Source organism: Aquarana catesbeiana, linkage group LG12 (assembly GCF_042186555.1).
Source record: "Aquarana catesbeiana isolate 2022-GZ linkage group LG12, ASM4218655v1, whole genome shotgun sequence".
Taxonomy (NCBI): Eukaryota; Metazoa; Chordata; class Amphibia; order Anura; family Ranidae; genus Aquarana; species Aquarana catesbeiana.
The window spans coordinates 171,935,271-171,957,858 of record NC_133335.1 but is presented as its reverse complement, the minus strand read 5'-3'; the positions used below and the strand labels follow the sequence as shown (position 1 = coordinate 171,957,858).

General features: G+C 46.3%; 1 protein-coding gene across 5 annotated transcripts in view; it reads left to right on the top strand.

Annotated features, from left to right (window-relative positions):
- The window catches only part of MGAT5B (alpha-1,6-mannosylglycoprotein 6-beta-N-acetylglucosaminyltransferase B), a 280,078-nt gene that overhangs the window by 98,298 nt on the left and 159,192 nt on the right, over positions 1-22,588 (top strand). For all 5 annotated transcript variants that reach the window (XM_073606206.1, XM_073606208.1, XM_073606207.1 and 2 more), the window contains one exon: positions 6,155-6,274. In XM_073606206.1, coding sequence (XP_073462307.1) covers positions 6,207-6,274 — 68 coding nt within the window. In that variant the 5' untranslated portion in view covers positions 6,155-6,206. Of the gene's footprint in view, positions 1-6,154; positions 6,275-22,588 lie in introns of those variants that run through there.

The following is a 22,588-nucleotide window of genomic DNA, read 5'->3' as shown; positions in this document are numbered from 1 at the left end:
TGCTTGTTGCTACCAAGAACTCACTTTATTTAGAATCAAAATTACAAGACTTTATATGCCGTTGGAACCTCCTCTAACAATACAACTGTAACTTAATTAACATGAGCTAATTATCTAATCCTTTATACAGCCTAGGGGACTGAGACATGACCTTTCGCCCAGACTTGTGGTCACTGAGCTTCACACAGTTATATCAACACAATAGCAGCTCCAATAGGAGTCGTCCCGTCTCCTACATTGTATAGAGGACAATGTCATCAGCTCATTCAATTAACATAAACACAGGTAGTTGGAATTGATGACACCAGCATCTCCTCACAGGATGTGTCCCAACAGTATGAATCAGTCTTATCAGCAGGGGGCTGCTGGAGGAATCCCCCCTCCCTCTTCAGGGACACAAATCTACAGTAAGGAGTCCCCATACAATATATACATATATACACGACTGAGTCCGATTAGTACAGTTCAGCCTGGATTTCTCATTCACCTCACAAAGAGTATTGTTCCATTGAAAATCCAGGGCCCATAATCAAAAGGCAACAGGCTTGCATACAGTCCTCTCCAACAGCCTATGTCCCGGCTAGGTCTGTCACACCTTCCCTCACATTTTTCTGCGTTGACTGCCTGTGTCTGATTTAAATACAGGCCTGTGCTTTGACTCCGTGTTTGGTTTCATTGTGTATGTGTTCTGACCTCATGTGCCTGCTCTCACTGCATGTATCTTCTCTGATCGCATGCACTCCATTACTATGAGGGTGACCCACAGCCATTACTTCCTGGGCCTGCAAACATTCCCGTGTTTTCTGTGCTCAGTGAGGACAAGGAATTACAACAAAGGGGGACAGAAACAGACACAAAGGAGCTGAATGCAACATGGCTGAGTGGAGTTTGTGGGGGGATTGTCACAATAAGGAGGGGAACAGAGATGGAGGTGGTGCATGAGCCCCCCAGGGGTGTAAACTGATTGTATGGAGGAACCCTTTATTAGTGGGAAATGAACACTGAGGAGGAAAGCATACAGGAAGATAGAGAGTGATCAGTGAGGGTGTTAAAGCAGAATTAAACCCAAAATGAAAAAAGTTATACAATATACAGTGGGGAAAATAATTATTTGATCCCCTGCAGATTTTGTAAGTTTGCTCACTTACAAAGACCTTTTTATCATAGGTGTATTTTAAATGATAGAAACAGAATTTTATATATACCGTAATATAGATCACCAAGCAAAACATGACTAAGTACTTGGTGGAGAAACCCTTGTTGGCAAGCACAGAGGTAAGACATTTCTTGTAGCTGGTTAGCAGGTTTACACACATCTCAGGAGGGATTTTGGTCCACTCTTCTTTACAGATCTTCTCTAAATCCTTAAAGGGATTGTAAAGATAAAAATTTTTTCACCTTAATGCATTCTATGCATTAAGGTGAAAAAACTTTTGACAGTACCGCCGCCCCCAGCCCCCCCGTTTTACTTACCTGACGCCTTGAATCTTCGCTGCTCGTCCTCATTGCAGCTCAGCCTGGTCGCTGATTGGCTGCAGTGGATGGATTGAAAGCAGCGCAGCCATTGGCTCGCGCTGCTGTCAATCACATCCGATGACGCGGCGCGCCGGGGGGCGGGGCCGAGTGATACAGCGAGCGGCTATAGCCGCCGGCTGTATCACGGGAGCGCGCCCGCAAGCACTCACCACCATGCAAGGGAGCTCGCATTAAGGTGGTAAATGCTTGCGGGGAGGAGCTGAAACAGCCGCCGAGGGACCCCAGAAGACCAGGTTCGGGGCCACTCTGTGCAGAACGAGCTGCACAGTGAAGGTAAGTATGATATGTTTGTTATTTAAAAAAAAAAAAAAAATTACCTTTACAACCCCTTTAAGGTTTCTTGGATTTTGCTTGGTAACTCAAAGTTTCAGCTCCCTTCATAAATTTTCTATAGGAGTAAGGTCTGGAAACTGGTTAAGCCACTGCATGACCTTAATGTTCTTTTTCTTGAGTCACTCCTTTGTTGCCTTGGTGGTATGTTTTGGGTCATTGTCATGCTGGAAGACCCATCCACGACCCATCTTCAGTGTTCTGGTTGAGGGAAGAAGGTTCTCATCCAAGATTTTACAATAAAGAGTGTAAAGCCTCACTGTACACATCAAGCAAAGTATATATGTACCATCGTCCGAATTAATTGAAGAGAAATTTTTTTGGGAGTACGGACCCCACCCCCAACTCACCAAAGCAGAAATAGCAAGTGGACTATTGCGGTACAAAAAGTGTAGCTAATAATACAAATTAGAGGTCGACCGATATGGGTTTTTCTCTGGCCGATGCCGATATTTAGAAATCGCGGTGGCCGATGGCCGATATGTGATGCCGATTTTTTTGGGCCGATATATTTGGCCGATTTTTTTTTTCCTTTCTTTTTTCCCTTCATCTCATAAAATCTAACAGTTAGACCCCTTTCACACTGGGGCGTTTTTCAGGCACTTTTGGACTAAAAATAGCGCCTGTAAAGTGCCTGTAAAACGGCTCCCCTGCAGTCTCAGTGTGATATCCCGAGTGCTTTCACACTGAGGCGATGCGCTGGCAGGATGTAAAAAAAAGTCCTGCAAACGGCATCTTTGGAGCGGTGTATACTGCTGCTCCACCACTCCTGCCCATTAAAAAGAATGCGCACCGCTGCCGAAGCGCCTGCAAAGCGTTTTGGCAGCGGCGCTTCAGGGGCTCATTTAACCCCTTCCTCGGCCGCTAGCTGGGTTATAAGCGCCCCGCTAGCAGCCGAATAGCGCCTCTAAAATGACGGTAAAGCGCCGCTAAAACTAGCAGTGTTTTACCATCAACGCATGCCTGCTCCAGTGTGAAAGCAGCCTTAAGTAATACAGAATTTTTTTTTCATTTAAACATTAAACAAAACAAACCTTCAATCAGTTCACTTGTATGTATAATTTAGAAAAAAAAACAAAAAAAAACAAAAAAAAAAAAAAAAATATCTTAAATAATAAATACACAAAAACAGGTAATCAAAACTTTTGGACGAAAAAAAATGGGCTAACTTTACTGCTTAGGTTTTTTTTTTATAATTCATTACTGTATTTTTTTTTTTTTTAATTGCGTTTGAAAGACCGCTGCGCAAATACTGTGTGACATAAAATATTGCAACAATCACCATTTTATTCCCTAGGGTCTCTGCTAAAAAAATATATATAATGTTTGGGGGTTCTAAGTGATTTTCTAGCAGAAAATACAGGATTTTTACTTGTAAGCAACAAGTGTCAGAAAAGATTTAGTCTTTAAATGGTTAAACTGAGAACTTCTACACACAGAGTTCAGTCTATTGATAAAAAGAACCTGAAAGATACAAATGTATCTTCTTATCAGACTTGGCAGGCTGCCCAGAGGAGGAGAGAATGCTCTCCACAGATAACTTAAGGAAACTTGCATTAACTTCTATTACAGAAGTCATTTGCAAGTCACAGCTGAAGTTATAATCGGCCTTTTTTATCAGCACAATCATCCGATGCAGATTAAGTAAAAAACGCCAAATATGGCCGATATATCGGCCGGCCGATATATCGGTCGACCTCTAATACAAATTACTGATAAAAATTTCACAAAATTTATTTATACAAAAATAGCAAAAGAAAAACAACAAGACATATAGTTAAAAGGTTCAGATGACATGATATTTCGACATGTTTCGCGGTTTTACCACTTCATCAGGGCAATACATCAGTAAAAATATATCAAAATACAAAGAATAAATACCATATACAAAGTTTCATACAGTTATATAATGGATGGGGTAAAATAAAGTGATGGAACTACTTACCCAAACCTCAGGGGGTGTGCAGCAACAAGGTAACCCGAGTGGGTCTCCCCCGGCGATTGGGAAGGGGATATAAAGCACCGGCCAAAATCTGTGTAAAGTAAATATGGGGATAAAAATTCATATGATAAAAGCAGGTGTCAGTCATAAATAGTGAAGTAATGAATTAACAGTGGAAAGGGAGAAAGATGAAACATACCAACGTGTGGGAGGGTCGGGTCAAGAGAAAGGAAAAGAAAGGGGGGGGGGGGACCAGTGAAGGAAGGAATAGCAGAGAAATGGGAAAAAAGAAGAAGAGGAAACGGGGAAGGAATGGGAATAGGGGAGGGTGGAGGGGGAAAAAAGGGAGAAAAAAAAGGAGGGGAACAAGAAAAAGGGGATTGGAAAGAGCATGAAGTGTAAGGGCAGTGACTGACAGTGAAAACGAGGATTGTACCGTAATAGTCCACTTGCTATTTCTGCTTTGGTGAGTCAGGGGTGGGGTACGTACTCCCAAAAAAAATTTTCTCTTCAAGATTTCACAATGCATGGCCCTGTCCATTGTCCCCTCAATGCAGCAAAGTAAGCCTGTAGCTTTAGCAGAGAAACAGCCCCAAAGCATAACGTTTCCACCTCCATGTTTGACTGTAGGGATAGGTCATATTCAGCATTTTTCTTCCTCCAGACATGGCGAGTCAAGTTAATGCCAAAGAGCTCAATTTTGATCTCATCTGACCACAGAACTTTCTCTCAATCCTTCTCTGAATCATTTAGATGTTTATTGGCAAACTTCAGATGGGACTGTAAATGTGCCTTCTTCAGAAGGGGGCCTTCAGGGTGCTTCAGGATTTCATTCCATGGCGGCATATTGTGTTACTAATGGTTTGTTTGGTGACTCTGGTCCCAACTGCCTTGAGATCATTCGCAAGCTCCTCCCGTGTAGTTCTGGGCTGATCCCTCACTTTTCTCATAATCATCCTTACCCCATGAGGCGAAATTCAGCAGACCTAGGGCGATTAATGGTTATTTTGTATTTTTTCCATTTGCGAATAATCACTCCAACAGTCGTCTTTCTCACCAAGATTCCTACTGATTGACTTGTAGCACATTCCAGCCTTGTGCAGGTCTACAATCTTGTCCCTAACGTCCTTTGACAGAGTTCTTTGGTCTTGTCATGGTGGTGAAGTTTGAATGGAAGAAAGATATTCTGTGGACAGGTGTCTTTTATACACATAACAAGTTGTTGTTAGGAGCACCTTCCTAAATTGACCGGACTAACCTGTTTACCACATGAGCACATACTGTAGCCAGTCTCTGGGAGCCAGAATTATTGTTGGTTGGTAGGCGATCAAATACTTATTTTATTCACTGAACTGCAACTGAATTTATAACATTTGTACTGTATGTTTTTCTGGATTTTTGGTTGATATTGTGTCTATACATCTATGATAACAATTATAGACCCTTCATTTCTTTGTAAGTGGGCAAACTTACAAAATCTGCAAGGGATCAAACTATTATTCTCCCCACTGTATTGCAGGTTTCTGATCCTAAAACATGGTGGTTGAATTAGTTTTCTTTTCTTAGGCAATTTTTCCCTCTGTTTTCATCCGGTGATTTTCCCAGTAACACAACTCCTGTATTAGAGTGCCCTTACTCTAGATGAAGGAGCACAGGGTGCACTTTTGGACAGCAGCATAGTCAGTCAGGGGTGGGGAGTGTTAGATGTACTAGCAGATTCAGATACACTAACAAGTTGAAGCCAAACTCCAGCTCACACATGACTTTCAGTCTCCGGCTCTTTGCTGTGAACCACCCCCCGGGTTCACTGGAGCGCTGAGCTGTGGAGGGGGCTGGAGCAGCTGGTTCAGGCTCTCAATGGCTCACAAAGAGGCTGAGCCAGATGCTGGTCCAAGCTCCTGGGTTGATCCTGACCATATGGTTGTTATCTTTCCCCAGCCTGGACCAGCTTTGTGACGTCAGCCGTCAGCAATCTTTAGTCCCCTGTTGGCTGAAAATGGGTCACAGGAGTGCAGAACTATCAGCTAGTTAAACTTCTTGAAACCTTGAATTAGAACCTTATGTTGCCTTCTTTGTTACAAACAACCAGGCATTACCATTAACACTAAGTATGCCAGCACAGCAGTCATATCTTGTACTATGATAAAGCCTTTGTTGTGGTTGGCTCAGACTCTTTTCCATACAAAGATCTCAGTTTAAATTACATGCAAATCAACCCCAAGCTTTGTATGGATAGACAGACATATTTAAAGGGCAAGTCCAAAAAAGATATTTGGTGTGGGCATTATTGTGTTTTTAACTCCAATCACTGAATGCTAAAATACCAAAATAAATGTTTGTTTACAGGTCGGAGAACTGGTCCTTCTGGTCGGATAAGCTTTAACAGCAGAATTTAAGGATGTTGTCTGTGAATTCAGATGGAAAAGTTTTGGTCCGAAGATGTTTCCTAACTCTCAGGCCCTTCCGGTAAGTAACCTAATGTTAACAGTACGGCATAACAATGTATTGTGGGTCAGATCTTCTTAAAGCAGAGCTTTACCCAAAAGAGGAGGTTCCACTTTAAGCACTCAAATCCCCCCCCCCCCCATGCCACATTTGGAATGTAATTGTTTTGGGGAGGGAGCGGGTACCTAGTTTTGACAGGCAATCCGAGCGGAAGTTGTCTTCTCCCCCTCTCTCCGTGCAGTCTTATGGGATATGTTACAGGTCAGCAAGTGCAGCGAGACTCTCACATGTGCAGTGCACACCCGGCTGTGAAGCCACAAGCTGTCATTGTCGGGTGCCCACAGTTGAAATGCCGGGGAGAGGAGAGGGAGACAAGTTATGGTTCGGGTGACCGCATTGCTGGATCCTGGGATAGGTGAGTGCAGGTTTATTAAAAGTCAGCAGCTACACTTTTTGTAGCTGCTGACTTTTAACCTGTTTCTGCCCACGCTATAGAAAAAAGATGTCTACAGCGTGGGTTTAAAATATTGGGAAGGCGTCCATGGAACGTTCTCCAGTGCTCTCTAGTGCACCCCCTGTGGCATGCGGGCAGCGTGTCTGTGCCAGCACTAGAGAATGTCCATGGACGCTCTCTCGGCATTTTAAACCCATGTTGTAGCCATCTTTTGACTATAGCTTGGGCAGAAACAGGTTAAAGGTCAGCAGCTACAAAAATTTTGCTGCTGACTTTTAATAAACATGTGTCCCAGGATCCAGCGATGTGGTAACCCGAACTATCGCTTGTCTCCCGCTCCTTCGGACTCGGCTGATCACAGATTTGGGTAAAGGGCCAATGACAGTGGCCCTTTAACTCATGATCAGCTGTCAGCCAATGACAGCTGATCACACAATGTGAACAGAAGCCAGTTATTGGCTTTTTTTTCCCTCACACTGACAGCATAAGGAGAAAAGAATAAAGCTGATAACTAGCTTCTGTAAAAGGGACATTGGTCCCAACATTTACCACCAGTGCTTCTAATCAGTGCTCACCAGTGTTGCTAATCAATCCCCACCAGTGCCACCTACCAGTGCCCATCAGTGCTGCCAATCAGTGCCTCGTCATCAGTGTCGCCTACCAGTGACTATCTCTGGTAGGCACTGGTATATTAAAGCTCCTCTTTAAAATAAACCTGTCAGCCTCTTAAACAGTGCAGAAACATACAGAGGTAAGCCCCCTAGCAAAGGAGACCTAAAATAAGGCCCGATGTAACACACTCATTTCTACACTTCGTAGATTGGTATCTCATTCCTTTTGGACAGTAAGGATTTACCATTATAGCAGAGGGCCAGAATGAACAAGCAGCATGGGATTATTGAAACAAGTTACAGTAGCTCCTGGCACTGGAGTGTTTACCTAAAGATGTATACATTGAGCTGCAACAGCTTGTTCATTGCCTTAAAGTGTCCATCCAATCAAAACCTTTTTGTCCATTTCTGGGTAAAATTGGTGGCTCTCTGTGACCCCATGAAAGGATCCCCCGTCAATATGTTACGATTTTAGGAAGCAACAAGGAATCTCCAAAACCTACCAGACAGTAGCAAAATTACTAAAAGAACCCTCACCAGCTTTCTATTGTCATTTGTGGCCCTGTTGGAAATGTTCATACTCTTCTTTCCTGTGAAAATATTGTATTGGAGACAGGAAGTGAAGGAAAGTCTCCGCAATGAGGCCTTGGAAAGCAACGAAACTTGGGAGATGTTCTTTACCTTGTTTACTCTATCCAACACTAAAAAAATGAGTAATATTTAGGTCAAAGCCCAGGTTTGGTAGAAGATGTACTTTAAGATTAATAATTGCAAATTCAGAAAAGTTATACTATACCTGTGTAGAAGCACTTAAGCTACAGTATAGTATGAACAACATAGAATACCCCCTCCTTCCTTATTCAACTTCTCTACCCCACCATCTTCCCTTTTTCCTGTGTCCCCATCTCCCCTGTTGTATTTTTTTAAATTATTATTTATTTTATTTTTTCTCTTTCCTATATTGTTCATACAATAGCTTTACATGCTGTATGTATGTCTACACCAGGGGTGTCCGAACTTTTTTCAAAGAGGGCCAGATTTGATGAAGTGAACATGCGTGAGGGCCGACCATTTTGTCTGACGTTCTTTGAACCATTAAAATTCGGTCTAGGTGTGTTCTTTTGTGGCCCCCAACGAATCCCTGACCGCCGCTCAGGACTAAGGATGAGCTTGGGCGTGATATTTGGATATACCGTATTTATTGGCGTATAACACACACAGGTGTATAACACGCACCTTCACTTTAAGAGGGAAGTTTCAGGAAAAAAAGAATTTTGAAATAAAGAACTGTGAAGCAAAATAAGGGTCAGTGCCAAACAATGCAGCCTAATCAGTGCCCATCTGCAGCCTCACCATTGCCATGAATGCAGCCTCACCATTGCCATGAATGCAGCCTCACCAGTGCCGTGAATGCAGCCTCACCAGTGCCGTGAATGCAGCCTCACCAGTGCCTGAATGCAGCCTCACCAGTGCCTGAATGCAGCCTCACCAGTGCCTTGAATGCAGCCTCACCAGTGCCATGAATGCAGCCTCACCAGTGCCATGAGTGCAGCCGCACCAGTGCCATGAATGCAGCCTCACCATTGCCATCAGTGCAGCCTGATCGATGTCCAGGGAGGGGGAGGGACAAGCGCTGACAGATTACATACAGGAGAATCTCCTGTTTACTCGGCGGCCTCTTTAATGCAAAGTCCTGCCACCTATGATAGACAGAACAGTTGTCCAATGACAGCCCAGGAGATGGGACTTCCTATTAGAGGCCACCGAGTAAATGGGAGATTCTCCTGTATGTAATCTGTCAGCACTCGTCCCGCCCCCTCCCTGTCCACTCCGAGGCACTGATAAATACGGGTATATATCTTTTGTGGCCCCCGCGGCGCTTGGGGATATATATATATCCAAATTGCCAGTGGGGCCGTTTAGAACCGGAATGCAGGCCGCAATTGGCCCGCGGGCCAAATTTTGGAGATGCATGGTCTACACATAGTTATACATTTGGGGGATCTGTCCTTTGGTCATATGTATTCTGTATTATTTCTGTTCTATACAGTATATTAGCTACAGCTTTGAGGATATTATTTTTTATGCTTTTTTTATTTTATTTTCATGTTTATTTTTTTAAGGCCCCATTCACACTTGTGTGACTTGTCATGCGACTTTGGACCCCAAAGACGCACCTCATGTTTCCCAATGAGTACCGTTCATATCAGTGCCACTTAAAGTTGTAGTTCCTGCACTACTTTGGTCTGACTTTCATGTGACTTGAGGGTCATAAACATCAATGTAAACCCTCAAAAGTCATATTAAAGTTGCACCTGCATGATGTACATGCGACTTGTGTGCAACTTTGTAGGGTACAAACAATCACATTAGGCAAAGCCAAAGTCTCAACAAAGTCGCACTCATCCAAAGTCGCTTCAAATCGCACTGTAAAGTCGCAATGGAAATTACACAGTTTTGAAGTCACTCAAGTGTGAGTTAATACAATAAATTGTTTTTTGTGGTTGCAAGGCCACAATCTAAGTGCCGGCAGACTGAGAGCAATCGTCACTGGGTTTAGATTTATGATAGTGTCACCAGATAGGCCTATCAACCCTTCACATCAATAACACTTGAGTTAAAATAAACGTCTGTAACACATACTGTCACTACAGACAGGTACATCAAGAAATTTATACTACAGTAGCGCTCTTCAAAGAGACAGGGATTTTTTAATTTCTGCGTTAGTGCATTAGAGACAATATTAACATTTTCCAGAATATTGCTTAATAAAATAAAAGATAAAACGGTGCAAACAAAATATGTACGTAAAAAGAGTACCACAAAGGAATACATTGACAATAATGCAATAGCAAAACAAAAAGGTTTTAAGAATGGAAATACTTAGCTGGTACATTCAGCAGAGTCCAATCAATGAGCATAAGATGGGTCAGTGACTCTCATAGATCTTAGCTGATGTTCCTTGCTTGATGTTAAAAGAGAGCTCCAAACTGCTGATTCAGCCCCTCTTTTCTGGTTCATGAGGAGGGTGTTGACAAAAATGATCTGACCAATCAAGAAGACTAAGGAGTGGCCAATGGGAGGTCACAGGTTCATGACCATACAGCTGCCCTCCCACAGATACAGTTTTCTTTAAGTATTAATATCTTTAAGCACATCAGCCCGGAAGGATTTACCCCCTTCCTGACCAGAGCATTTTTTGCGTCGTTTTAACTGACAATTGCACGGTCATGCGACGTTGTACCCAAACAAAATGTATGTCCTATTTTTCCCACAAATAGAGCTTTCTTTTGGTGGTATTTGATCACCTCTGCGGTTTTTATTTTCTGCGCTATCAACAAAAAAGGTGCGACAATTTTGAATTTTTGCTTTAATAAATTTCCCCAAAAAACAAATTTCTTCCACAGTTTAGGCCGATATGTATTCTTTTACATATTTTTGGAAAATAATGTATATTGATTGCACAAAAGTTATAGCGTCTACAAAATAGGGATAGATTTATGGCATTTTATTATTATAATTTTTTTTTACTAGTAAGGGTGGTGATCTGTGATTTTTATCGGGACTGCGACATTATGGCGGACAGATCAGACACTTTAGAAACTATTTTAGGACCATTGACATTTATACAGAAATCAGAGCTACAAATAGCCACTGATTACTGTATAAATGACACTGGCAGGGAAGGGGTTAAATACTAGAGGGCGATCAAGGGGTTAAGTGTGTTCCCTGGATGTTTTCTAACTGTGGGGGGGGATGGGCTCACTTAACATGACAGAGATCACTGCTCCCCATAAAAGGGAGCAGTAGATCCCTGTCATGTTGCTAGGCAGAGCAAGGAAATGCCTTGTTTGCATCTCCCCGTTGTGCCTCTCCTCGCCGCAAACGTGGGCCGCCGGTGAACATCGAGTTCGCAGGACCCACGGGCACTCTCCCGCGGTGCGTGCACGCGCGATAGGCGGCAAATTAAAAGGGAAGTACAGGTACGCCCTTTTGCCTGCTCATGCCATTCTGCCTCCGTAAATCGGTGTGCAGCGGTCGGCAAGTGGTTGAAAACCTACAGGTTACCATCTGCTAAATCTGGTAACTTGTATATTATTGTGCAGCATGAAAGTATCTTATAAATGAATACAAATATGATGGGTACCGGATGGTTATTTCACCTTGGAGAGATAATGGGCCTAATCTGCTTCTGGTACTTCCTCGGATTGTGGTGTTTGGGCTTAAAATTCCTCTAATTAACCAATACAGGTAAGTATGCCCTTATTCTGGTTGTACTATTATTAGCTCAGAAGTTATGAAATACACTTAAAGTGTTACTAACCCCACAGCAGTAAAATCAGTCTGTATATGCAGAATAGCATGCTTGTTATACTCACTGTGGAAATTAAGGGGTTAATCCTCTGCATTGTGTAAAAAGGCTGTTCAATCATGTATTCACAGATCTTCCCCCTCCTGTACTGTCCCCCTGGGACACAGCGAGTGGAGTCAGGTTGCACATGTTTAAGTCTCTCTTTTGCTGGAGAGAACATTTCCTGTTTGATGAGAGCTAGTCAGGTCACATGGTATGACATCACATAGTATGACATCACATATATGCACAGTTGAATACATGGGCATGTATACATATCCTAAATGACAGCCCAGCCCCTTCCTTCTCCTCCATGCCCAGTAACTAAAAAAGAACTCAGTGGGTGGAATGTCACATCTTATGATGGACACAGGCTATAGTGGATTTTAAGAGGCAGTGATTCCCATAAATGAGATAACACTACTGTACACGCTACTGCACTGTTCTATATTACACATGCAGCAATCAGCTAAGATGTCCATCACACCTGTTACCCCACTGCCACCTTCCTAACACCCTACCTCCTGTCATTCTCATCCCCATCTTCATCACATCTGGCACCCCACTGTCACCTTAATCCTCTGCATTGTGTAAAAAGGTTGTTTGATCCTGTCTTCTCTGATCATCTCCTCCTTCCACTGTTTTCAAAAAATTACCTGATATTTACAGAGTCTATGGAGTCAGGCTTCACATGCTCAGTTTGCACATTGCTAGGGAGTTTGGTGTGTATTGATAGAGTGCATGTGATCAGCACAGGGCCATTTACTAAAATAATTGCATTTCCATGTTCGGTGTACTGTGGGAGACCGATATAGTGAATGCAGGGTTTAGTAAAACTTTAAGTTTGGATCCTATGGCTAATAACAGCCAGCCATAAATGCAAATTTAGCCATTTCAGCTGCTGAGCTATTTATGACAGGTGATGAGTCTGAGATCAGGATGAATTTCTGTTAAGATTCTAGTTACAAAAGAGTGAACGCGTGATAGTTTATGGTGGCCATTGGAGTGAGGCTGGGTTACAACAAGTTATCATGAAAAATTTTCATTAGCGTTATAAACATTTAGGATAAAACCCCAGCTAGTATGTAAAACACTGTATTTTGCGAGATAAATAGAAATAATGATAGACAATTTTGCATCCAAATGCATTTATGTAATTTGTGGATGCGCTCCTCTATTATTGTTGAAGGACAACATAGGCATTTTATGTAACAATCTGTCACATTCATTTAAAGTAATTGTAAAGCTTCTTTTTTTGTTTTTTTTTTACATAACAAACATGTCATACTTCCCTCCACTATGCAGTTAGTTTTGCACAGCGTGGCCCTGATAATCGTCTTCTGGGGTCCCCCGGCGGCGCTCTCGGCTCCTCCTCGCATCGTATAACCCCCTAGGAGAAGCGCTCTCCCAGGGGTTACCTTGCAGGCCTGATCCTGATCCTTGTTCCTGTACTTGACCCTGAGACCTGCTCCTGTGATCTGCTCCCTGCTTCCCACTCCCAGTACCTGGCTCCCTGCTCCCCCTGTCTCCTGTCACTGTCCGGACATTGTCCTGCTCCCTCCATTTTGTATATAGTTAGGTTATTTGTGGTTTTTGTACTGTCACATTCATTTGTCCCTTACATTGTTTATGGTTTACTGGGGTTGGTGTTGGAAGTGTGTAATTTGTCTTAATATGTCTTATTTTAACCTTATTCAGTCTGGTTCCTGGTTCCTTAAGGTGCAGCCAACTGATCTGATCACCCTTGCTGGATGCCTGCATGTGGTATCCCTGACAAGCCCTGAAGTAGTATGTAGTGCCACAGCTCTGATGTAATGCCTCATCCCTGAAGGAAGGAGCATGTAATGCCACAGCACTGAGAAGCATTGTGGCACCACAGCTGTGAAGGAGTATAGTATGATGGCCTTGAAGTAATGTAGAACCTCAGAAATAGTGTGGTACCACAGCCGTAAAGTAGTTTAGTACCATGGCCCTGAATTAATACAGAACTTCAAAAATATTGTTTGGTACTACAGCCGTGAATAGTACACTGGCCCTGATTTAATGTAGAACCTCAGAAGTGGTGTAGTACTATAGTCATGAAGTAGTATAGTAGTACCATGGCCCTGAACAAATATAGAACTTAAAAAAAAAACTGTGGTACTACAGCCGTGAATAGTACAGTGGCCCTGAATTAATATAGAACCTCAGAAATAGCATGATGCCACAGCCATGACATAGTATAGTACCATGGTTCTGAATTACTATAAAACTTCGAAAACATGTGGTACTACAGCTGGGAATAAGCCAAGAAAAGAGGGGAAGAAGGGGGAAGTGGGACTTTGAATGAGGCACCAGGAGGTGCCTCCATCCCTGTATGCGAAAATTTAATGAGAGTTGGGACTTTAAATGAGGTCATGGAAAACATGCAGGTACCAAGGGTAACAGTGCAATTTTATTGGTCAAGTAAATGCATAAAAACAATTCAAGACAGAACCACATCCTGTAAAGAAAGACATTGTGATAATATCATTCCAAAATCACAGCACATGTATTTGTGCATAAGCGATCGGCATCAAGGATACAATCAACTTGGCGCCACATAGTGGTCTCGTTGAGCGATTTAGTGCATGTACCAGATTGCATAAAATATACAAATAACAATACCACAGCACAACAAGAGAAACAAATAATAATATGTAAAAACCATAATAATTGTTCTTGAGATGTTTCAATGTGAACATATGTTGGTGTCCCAAATGCCCGACGCGTTTCGTGTGGGATACACTCATCAGGGGCCAGATGGTCAGGGATGTCTAAAAAAGTAATGCAACATAAAGTGAGTCTAACTGGTAGCGCATACTCACAGCGAAAAGGGGGTGGGTCACCCTAAAACACTTACATGTGAATAATGCTGCGGGACGTGACAAGTACAGAGACAAAACCAACAGGCATCTCTCCCGGGAGCTGAGGTGCAGCGGCATGCGCGCTGGCGAGCCAGATACACAGAGTCCCCCCTGAGGAACAGCGCGGGAACCACAGAACCGACATGGATGGCATATCGAAAAGGAGTGCCAATATAATCTGCCTGGGGAGAAATTAATTGAAGCAATGTGTCAAATTTGATGTGGGTAAAGGGACCAATAATGTCTCTCTAAAGAGCATGGTGAAATGTGGGAGTCTATGCCGAAAAAAAACTAAATAAATATAATTGAGGTATCACGAGTATCCACATCCACCCATCGTGGACTGATACACAAGTAAAAAGGGAATTTAAAACAAACAGCAAAGGCAAGACCAATTTCAACCAGCCAAAATGATGGAGAAAGTGACAATGTATGGGCTTACATGCATCCCAGGCAGGAGGGAAGGCACTGTGGATAGAAGGTAATGATGAACCATCTCGGAGCAGAGGCGCCTCTGACATACATTGTCACTTTCTCCATCATTTTGGCGCCAATCTGCCTATTTAGGCTGTCTGCACAGGGGGCTCGGTGCTGTCCGATCGTCAGCTCCCTGTATCCCTGCACCTGCTTCCTGCTTCCTGTTTGAAACCTGACCTCCTGACCACCGGCCTGTCTTTGATTCTCCTTGCTTGCTGCCTGCCACTGATCCCGGACTGTCCTGACTACGAATCTGCCTGCTCCTCTGTACCACGTTGCCCGCCTGTTGCCGACCTCTGCCAGTGACCCGACCTGCTTGCTCCACTCCTGCTCTGCAAATGCTGCCTGTGCTTCAGTTGACTGGTGAACTCAATAACCGCCTTTACCGGGATCTTCCTGCAGCTAACCCGCCAGGCTCTCATACCATTCTGTGCTCCTGTGCCTCCTGTCCATACTACCAGGGGCCGGCAACCAGATACGTAAGGGAGGCCTCCCCCTGCTACATCGGGCTCACCTGTCTGGTACGTGGAAGTCTGACAGTATCGGACAGCCATGTCCGAGCCCGAGCAGGGAACCTCCCCCATGGAGGAACTGTGTAGACACCTGGCGAGTCTCACACAAGCCGTGAAGAGCCTCCAGGAAAGCTATACAAGGTTGGAAGAACAAGTCCAAGTCCTGTCTGCTCCAACCCATCCGCAAGCCCCTTCATCTGCCGGAGCACCATCTGCACCCTCAGTAGTAATGCTACCTCCGGAGCCTAGGGTACCCATACCCGAAAGATTTACTGGGGACCGTAGTAAATTCCGGCCCTTTCGCAATGCCTGCGAACTATACTTCGCTCTGCAACCTCGCACTTTTTCCTTGGAGGCAACTAAGGTGGGCTTTGTAATTTCAGTCTTATCTGGTGAACCACAGTCCTGGGCTCACCGCCTTCTGGAGCAGAAATCTGGAGCACTGGATAACCTCGATGCTTTCTTTACCATCATGTCTCAGTTGTATGAGGATCCCGAAGTGACAGCGACTGCCGAAGCCGCCTTGCACGCCCTTCAACAGGGGCGTAGAGCCGCAGAGGACTATGTGGTGGAATTTAGGAGGTGGAGCTCCGACACTGGTTGGAATGATGCGGCTTTACATTATCAATTTCGCATGGGATTGCCTGATCCTTTGAAGGATGAGTTAGCACGTGTCGGAATACCCCAAACCATGGATGAGCTCATCAATCTGGCAATCCAGATCGACCAACGCCTCAGAGAGCGTCGCTCCGAGAGATCTACCAGCCAATTTCGCCCTACCTGGATGCTTCCCAAGGTTCCGAGCTCTCCCAGCCAGTCCTTTCCAGCACCGGCCACACCGGTTCCTGATACCTCCGAACCAATGCAACTCGGTCTGCTCCGTCCCTCTCTCAATCCAGAAGAGCGCCAGCGCCAAAGAGCTAACAACCTCTGCATGTACTGCGGGGAGCCTGGACACTATGTGAGGTCTTGCCCAAACAAGACACGTACAGTAGGTGACCGCGACATTGTGTCAATCTCGCCGCACTTCTCGGCGAGATTTGACACCTACGAGCCCCGTCGCAGGAGCCAGCGCCGAGATGGCTCACTCATCGGGAAAGGAAAACTTTGTTTTCCTTCCGCGATGAGTGACAGGCAGTGCTGACAGCTGTCTAGTATGAATCCAGAGGCGGGAACACCGCGCCAAATTTTAAATGAAAAAAACGGCGTGGGTTACCCCCTCGGGGGCATACCAGGCCCGTAGGTCTGGCATGGATTGTAAGGGGAACCCCCTATGCCGAAAAATCGGCGTGGGGGGTCTCCCCCAAATCCATACCAGACTCTTATCTGAGCACGCAGCCCGGCCGGCCAGGAAAGGGGGTGGGGTCGAGCGAGCGCCCCCCCCCCCTCCTGAGCCGTACCAGGCCACATGCCCTCAACATGGGGGGGTGGGTGCCTTGGGGCTCGAATGCTGTGTGCGAGCTGCGGAGCCATTTATATAGGCGGTAACCCCGCCCCCTTACGACGTCATGGTCCCAGCATGTGCAGGGACTCTGGCGTCATAAGGGGGCGTGACCCCAGAGTCCCTGCGCATGCTGGGACCATGACGTCGTAAGGGGGCGGGGTTACCGCCTATATAAATGGCTCCGCAGCTCGCACACAGCATTCGAGCCGGAGAGAGTGTCGTGTCAACATCGGGGAAGAAGAAAAGAAGAGAAGAAGCGGCGAGACAGCGGCGGCAAGACAGCGGCGGCGAGACAGCGGCGACAAGACAGCGGCGGCGAGACAGCGGCGACAAGACAGCGGCAGCGACAAGACAGCGGCGACAAGACAGCGGCAGCAGACCGGGCTCCTCACTGGCAATAGAGCTGCAAGAAGATAGCGGCGGGGCCCGGGAGAAGAGGCCGAACACCGGGAGAAGTCGGAAGGAGACCCCCCGAAGTCGGAAGAAGATCCCGGAGCTGACTAATAAATTATTCTTAAAACCTGTGTACTGTGTTTTTTTTATACTGACACTTTTTCCCTAGGTGAATGGGTAGGGGTACCATGTACCCCAAACTCATTCACACAGGGTGGGGGGCCGGGATCTGGGGGCCCCCTTATTAAGGGGGGCTCCCGGATTCCGATAAGCCCCCCGCCCGCAGACCCCGACAACCAACGGCCAGGGTTGTCGGGAAGAGGCCCTTGTCCTCATCAACATGGGGACAAGGTGCTTTGGGGTGGGGGGGCCCGCAGGGCGCCCCCCCTCCCCCAAGGCACCCACCCCCCCATGTTGAGGGCATGCGGCCTGGTACGGCTCAGGAGGGGGGGGGCGCTCGCTCGACCCCACCCCCTTTCCTGGCCGGCCGGGCTGCGTGCTCGGATAAGGGTCTGGTATGGATTTGGGGGGGACCCCCACGCCGATTTTTTCATTTAAAATTGCAATCCATGCCAGACCTAAGGGCCTGGTATGCCCCCGAGGGGGGAACCCACGCCGGTTTTTTCATTTAAAATTTGGCGTGGTGGTCCCGCCTCAGGATTCATACTAGACAGCTGTCAGCACTGCCTGTCACTCATCGCGGAAGGAAAACAAAGTTTTCCTTTCCCGGTGAGCGAGCCAGCGCGACATTCACAGTACGCTGTCGCCGAGAACCAGCGCGATGGTATCGCGCTGGAAACACAATCTCGCGGTCAGGTACTGTAAGTCTCTGCCAATCTCTTCAATTTGTGCATCTGCTCTCTCTAAACCTGCTAATCACCTTGCTCTCTCTATCACCTTACAGCTTCCAGGAAGGATTATTCCAGCTACAGTCAAAATTGACTCAGGAGCCTGCAGCTGTTTCATTGACCTAACCTTCGCTGCCAACCATCACATCCCTCTCCAGTCTAAAGTTCGGGGACTTGCTGTACATCTCGCTGATGGCTCCTCTCTGCGTTCCGGTCCCATCACGCAGGAAACCATCCCTTTGTTAGCCACCATGGGCCCTAACCATCAAGAACTCCTGCGCCTGGATGCCATCTCCTCTCCTCTTTTTCCCATCATACTGGGGATGCCATGGTTGCAGGCTCATAACCCCAGCATTGACTGGTCTAGCGGGGAAGTCAAGTTCCTTTCTGAATATTGCTGGCAACATTGCCTACATACGAATCCTGCTGAATCTACCCAAATACTCTGTTTAGATACCGAATCCGAGTTACAACAGGTGATCCCTGTACCCTATTGGGACTTTCTGGACGTTTTTAGTAAAAAAGGAGCTGAGACTCTACCTCCCCACAGGCCTTACGATTGCCCAATCGAGCTATTACCTGGAGCGGAAGTTCCCTTTGGGAGGATTTTCCCATTAACAGAGCAGGAGTTGGACACCCTAAAAATATGCATTGATGAGAACCTGAAGAAAGGGTTTATCCGCCCGTCTACCTCTCCGGCTGGGGCTGGTATATTCTTCGTGGAGAAAAAGGACCACTCCTTACGTCCTTGTATTGATTATCGGGAACTGAATAAAATAACAATCAAGAACCGTTATCTTCTACCGTGCCTGAACTCTTCCAGAGATTGGGATCCGTGGTAATCTTTACCAAATTAGATCTCCGTGGTGCCTACAACTTGATTCATATTCGGGAAGGAGATGAATGGAAAACAGCTTTTCGCACCAGATTCGGGCATTTCGAATACCTTGTTATGCCCTTTGGCCTGTGCAACACACCCGCAACGTTTCAGCATTTTGTCAATGACATTTTCCGTGACTTCCTGGATCTATATGTTATTGTTTATCTAGCCGATATCTTGATCTTCTCCTCCTCAGTCTCCGATCATCGCAGGCACCTCAGAAATGTGTTAGCTCGCCTCAGGCAGCATGGACTTTATGCTAAACCGGAAAAATGCCAATTCGAACTTCAAAGTATCCAGTTTCTAGGCCTAATCATCTCTGTTGAAGGTATTAAAATGGACCCTCAAAAGGTATTAGCCATTCTGGAATGGCCCGCTCCCTCCAATAAGAAAGGAGTTCAAAGGTTCATTGGCTTCTCTAACTTTTACAGGAAGTTCATTAGGGGCTTCTCTGCAATAATCGCCCCCATCACCGAAGTAACCAAACAAAGGAAACGGTTCCAGTGGTCTTCTAAGGCGCAGTCCGCCTTCGAAAAACTTAAGGAGCTGTTCACCTCTGCTTCTATCTTAAAGCACCCGGACCCTGCTCTACCATTCGTACTCGAAGTGGACGCTTCAGAGATTGCAGTCGGAGCCGTTCTGTCCCAACGGCAAGGTCCAAAGTCCCTTCTCTACCCAGTGGCCTTTTTCTCCCGCAAACTCTCGGCAGCAGTGAGAGAAATTACGATGTTGGTGATCGGGAGCTTCTGGCCATCAAGTCCGCTTTGGAGGAGTGGCGTTATTTACTGGAGGGTGCAGCACATCCCATCCTGGTCTATACGGATCATAAGAATCTGGAGTACCTTCGAACAGCCAAGAGACTGAGACCACGGAAAGCAAGGTGGGCACTATTTTTCTCCAGATTTCAGTTCCATATAACATACAGACCTGGTTCCAAAAACATCAAGCCGGACGCTCTCTCCCGTATGTTCCCTGAATCTGGCAAACCTGTGCATCCGGACACTATTCTTCCATCCGGATCTGCTATCCCGCATAAAGCAAGCTTCCTCAAATTGGATCCCGACGTCCGGAGATGAGGTGAGGGCCCAGGATGGCCTCTTTTGGCACAAGGGTAAAATCGTGGTCCCTGAAGATCTGAGGGTGGCAGTGCTAGAGCTCTGCCATGATCACAAGATGGCTGGACACTTCGGTGTGCTAAAGACGACTGAATTAGTCCAGCGCACATTTTGGTGGCCTCTGTTGGCGAACGACTGCAAGAACTATGTAGAATCTTGTACTATCTGTGCTCAGAGCAAAAATAGCCGGACAAGAGCCTGGGGTCTGCTAAAACCCGTCCCGGAAAGACCGTGGAAGATGATATCAATGGATTTTATTGTAGAGCTTCCCCAGGCAGAAGGCTTCTCTACCATCTTCGTCGTCGTAGACAGGTTAACCAAGATGGCTCACTTTCTGCCTATGAAGGGCACGCCTTCGGCTATGGAGACAGCAAGGGTCTTCATCAAAGAAATTGTTAGGCTGCACGGAGTCCCATCAAATATCATATCTGATCGTGGTGTTCAGTTCACCTGTCGGTTCTGGAAGGCTCTCTGTGATTCCCTGGAAATTGAGCTGGCACTCTCCTCTGCTTACCATCCCCAGACTAATGGGCAGACAGAGAGAACTAATCAAACCTTGGAGCAGTACCTTCGTTGTTTTTCATCTTTCTCACAAGACGACTGGGTTTCACTTCTACCGATTGCTGAGTTCTCGTACAACTCTTTACATTCGGCCATTAAGCAAACGCCCTTCTTTGCCAATTACGGCTTCCACCCGTCCTTCCTGCCCAGGTCTTTACCCGAATGTGCTATCCCTGCGGTCTCTGAAACCATGGACTTTTTTCTTACCAACAACAAACTCTTGCAGGAAACCATGGCTAAGACCCAAGAGTATAATAAGAAAATGTTTGACAAGAAGAGGCGGGGAGAGCTCATCCTGGAACCTGGCAACCAGGTTTGGTTGTCCACAACCAATGTAAGAATGGCCTGCCCTTCAAGGAAATTGGGCCCCAAATTTATGGGTCCGTTCTCAGTCAAAAAGAGAATTAACAACGTGGCCTATGAACTCAACTTACCTAGTACCCTGAAGATTCACCCGGTCTTTCATATTTCATTGTTGAAACCTGTTACACCCAACACCTTTGCTGGCCGAAGTACTGACCCACCGGAGCCCATAATTATCGATAACGAAGAAGAATTCGAAGTGGAGGCTATCTTGGATTGCAGGAAAAGACACAACCAGTTGCAATACCTGATCAAGTGGAGGGGGTGCGGACCGGAGGACAACTCCTGGGAGCCAGAGGGCAACTTGCATGCCGAAGAGCTCCTGAGGACGTTCAGGAGTACTCACGCCACCAGATTGGCTCAGTTGGACATTCGGAGGCTGCCCTTGAGGGGGGGGCACTGTCAGAGAGTCCCCCTGGGCAGACGCGCTGCTGGTGTGCGTCGCGGTGCGTTGGCCGCGTCGGCGCGCATGCGTTCCCGTGCGCGCCGCCATGGGTGTCGGCGTGCTTGCGCGTGTGTGTGTGCGGGGGCGCGCGGGGGCGTGGTTTGGCTGCCTATTTAGGCTGTCTGCACAGGGGGCTCGGTGCTGTCCGATCGGCAGCTCCCTGTATCCCTGCACCTGCTTCCTGCTTCTTGTTTGAAACCTGACCTCCTGACCACTGGCCTGTCTTTGATTCTCCTTGTTTGCTGCCTGCCACTGATCCCGGACTGTCCTGACTACGAATCTGCCTGCTCCTCTGTACCACGTTGCCCGCCTGTTGCCGACCTCTGCCAGTGACCCGACCTGCTTGCTCCACTCCTGCTCTGCACCTGCTGTCTGTGATTCAGTTGACTGGTGATCTCAATAACCACCTTTACGGGGATCTTCCTGCAGCTAACCCGCCAGGCTCTCATACCATTTTGTGCTCCCGTGCCTCCTGTCCATACTACCAGGGGTTCGGGAACCAGATACGTAAGGGAGGCCTCCCCCTGCTACATTGGGCTCACCTGTCTGGTATGTGGAAGTCTGACAGTATGCCTCATCGGACTTTTTTTTTTTCGAAAATTCTGACGGACCTACAAATGAAACATGTTCTAAATATTTCCGACGGAACCAATTCCTATCGGGAAAACCGCTCGTCTGTATGCTGTTCCGACGGACCAAAAATGACGCATGCTCTGAAGCAAGTACGAGACGGAAGCTATTGGCTACTGGCTATTGCACTTCCTTTTTCTAGTCCCGTCCTACGTGCTGTACGTCACCGCGTTCTGAACGGTCGGACTTTGGTTTGACCATGTGTAAGCAAGACCACTTGAATGGAATTCCGTCTGAGTTCCTTCAGAGAAACCTTCAGAGTTTATTCCGACGGCAAAATCGGTCGTGTGTACAGGGCATAATTGTAGCAATGTACAGTCCTCTTTCTTTTATCTCTTTTCAGGCCCCAGTGTGGCCAGACTTGTT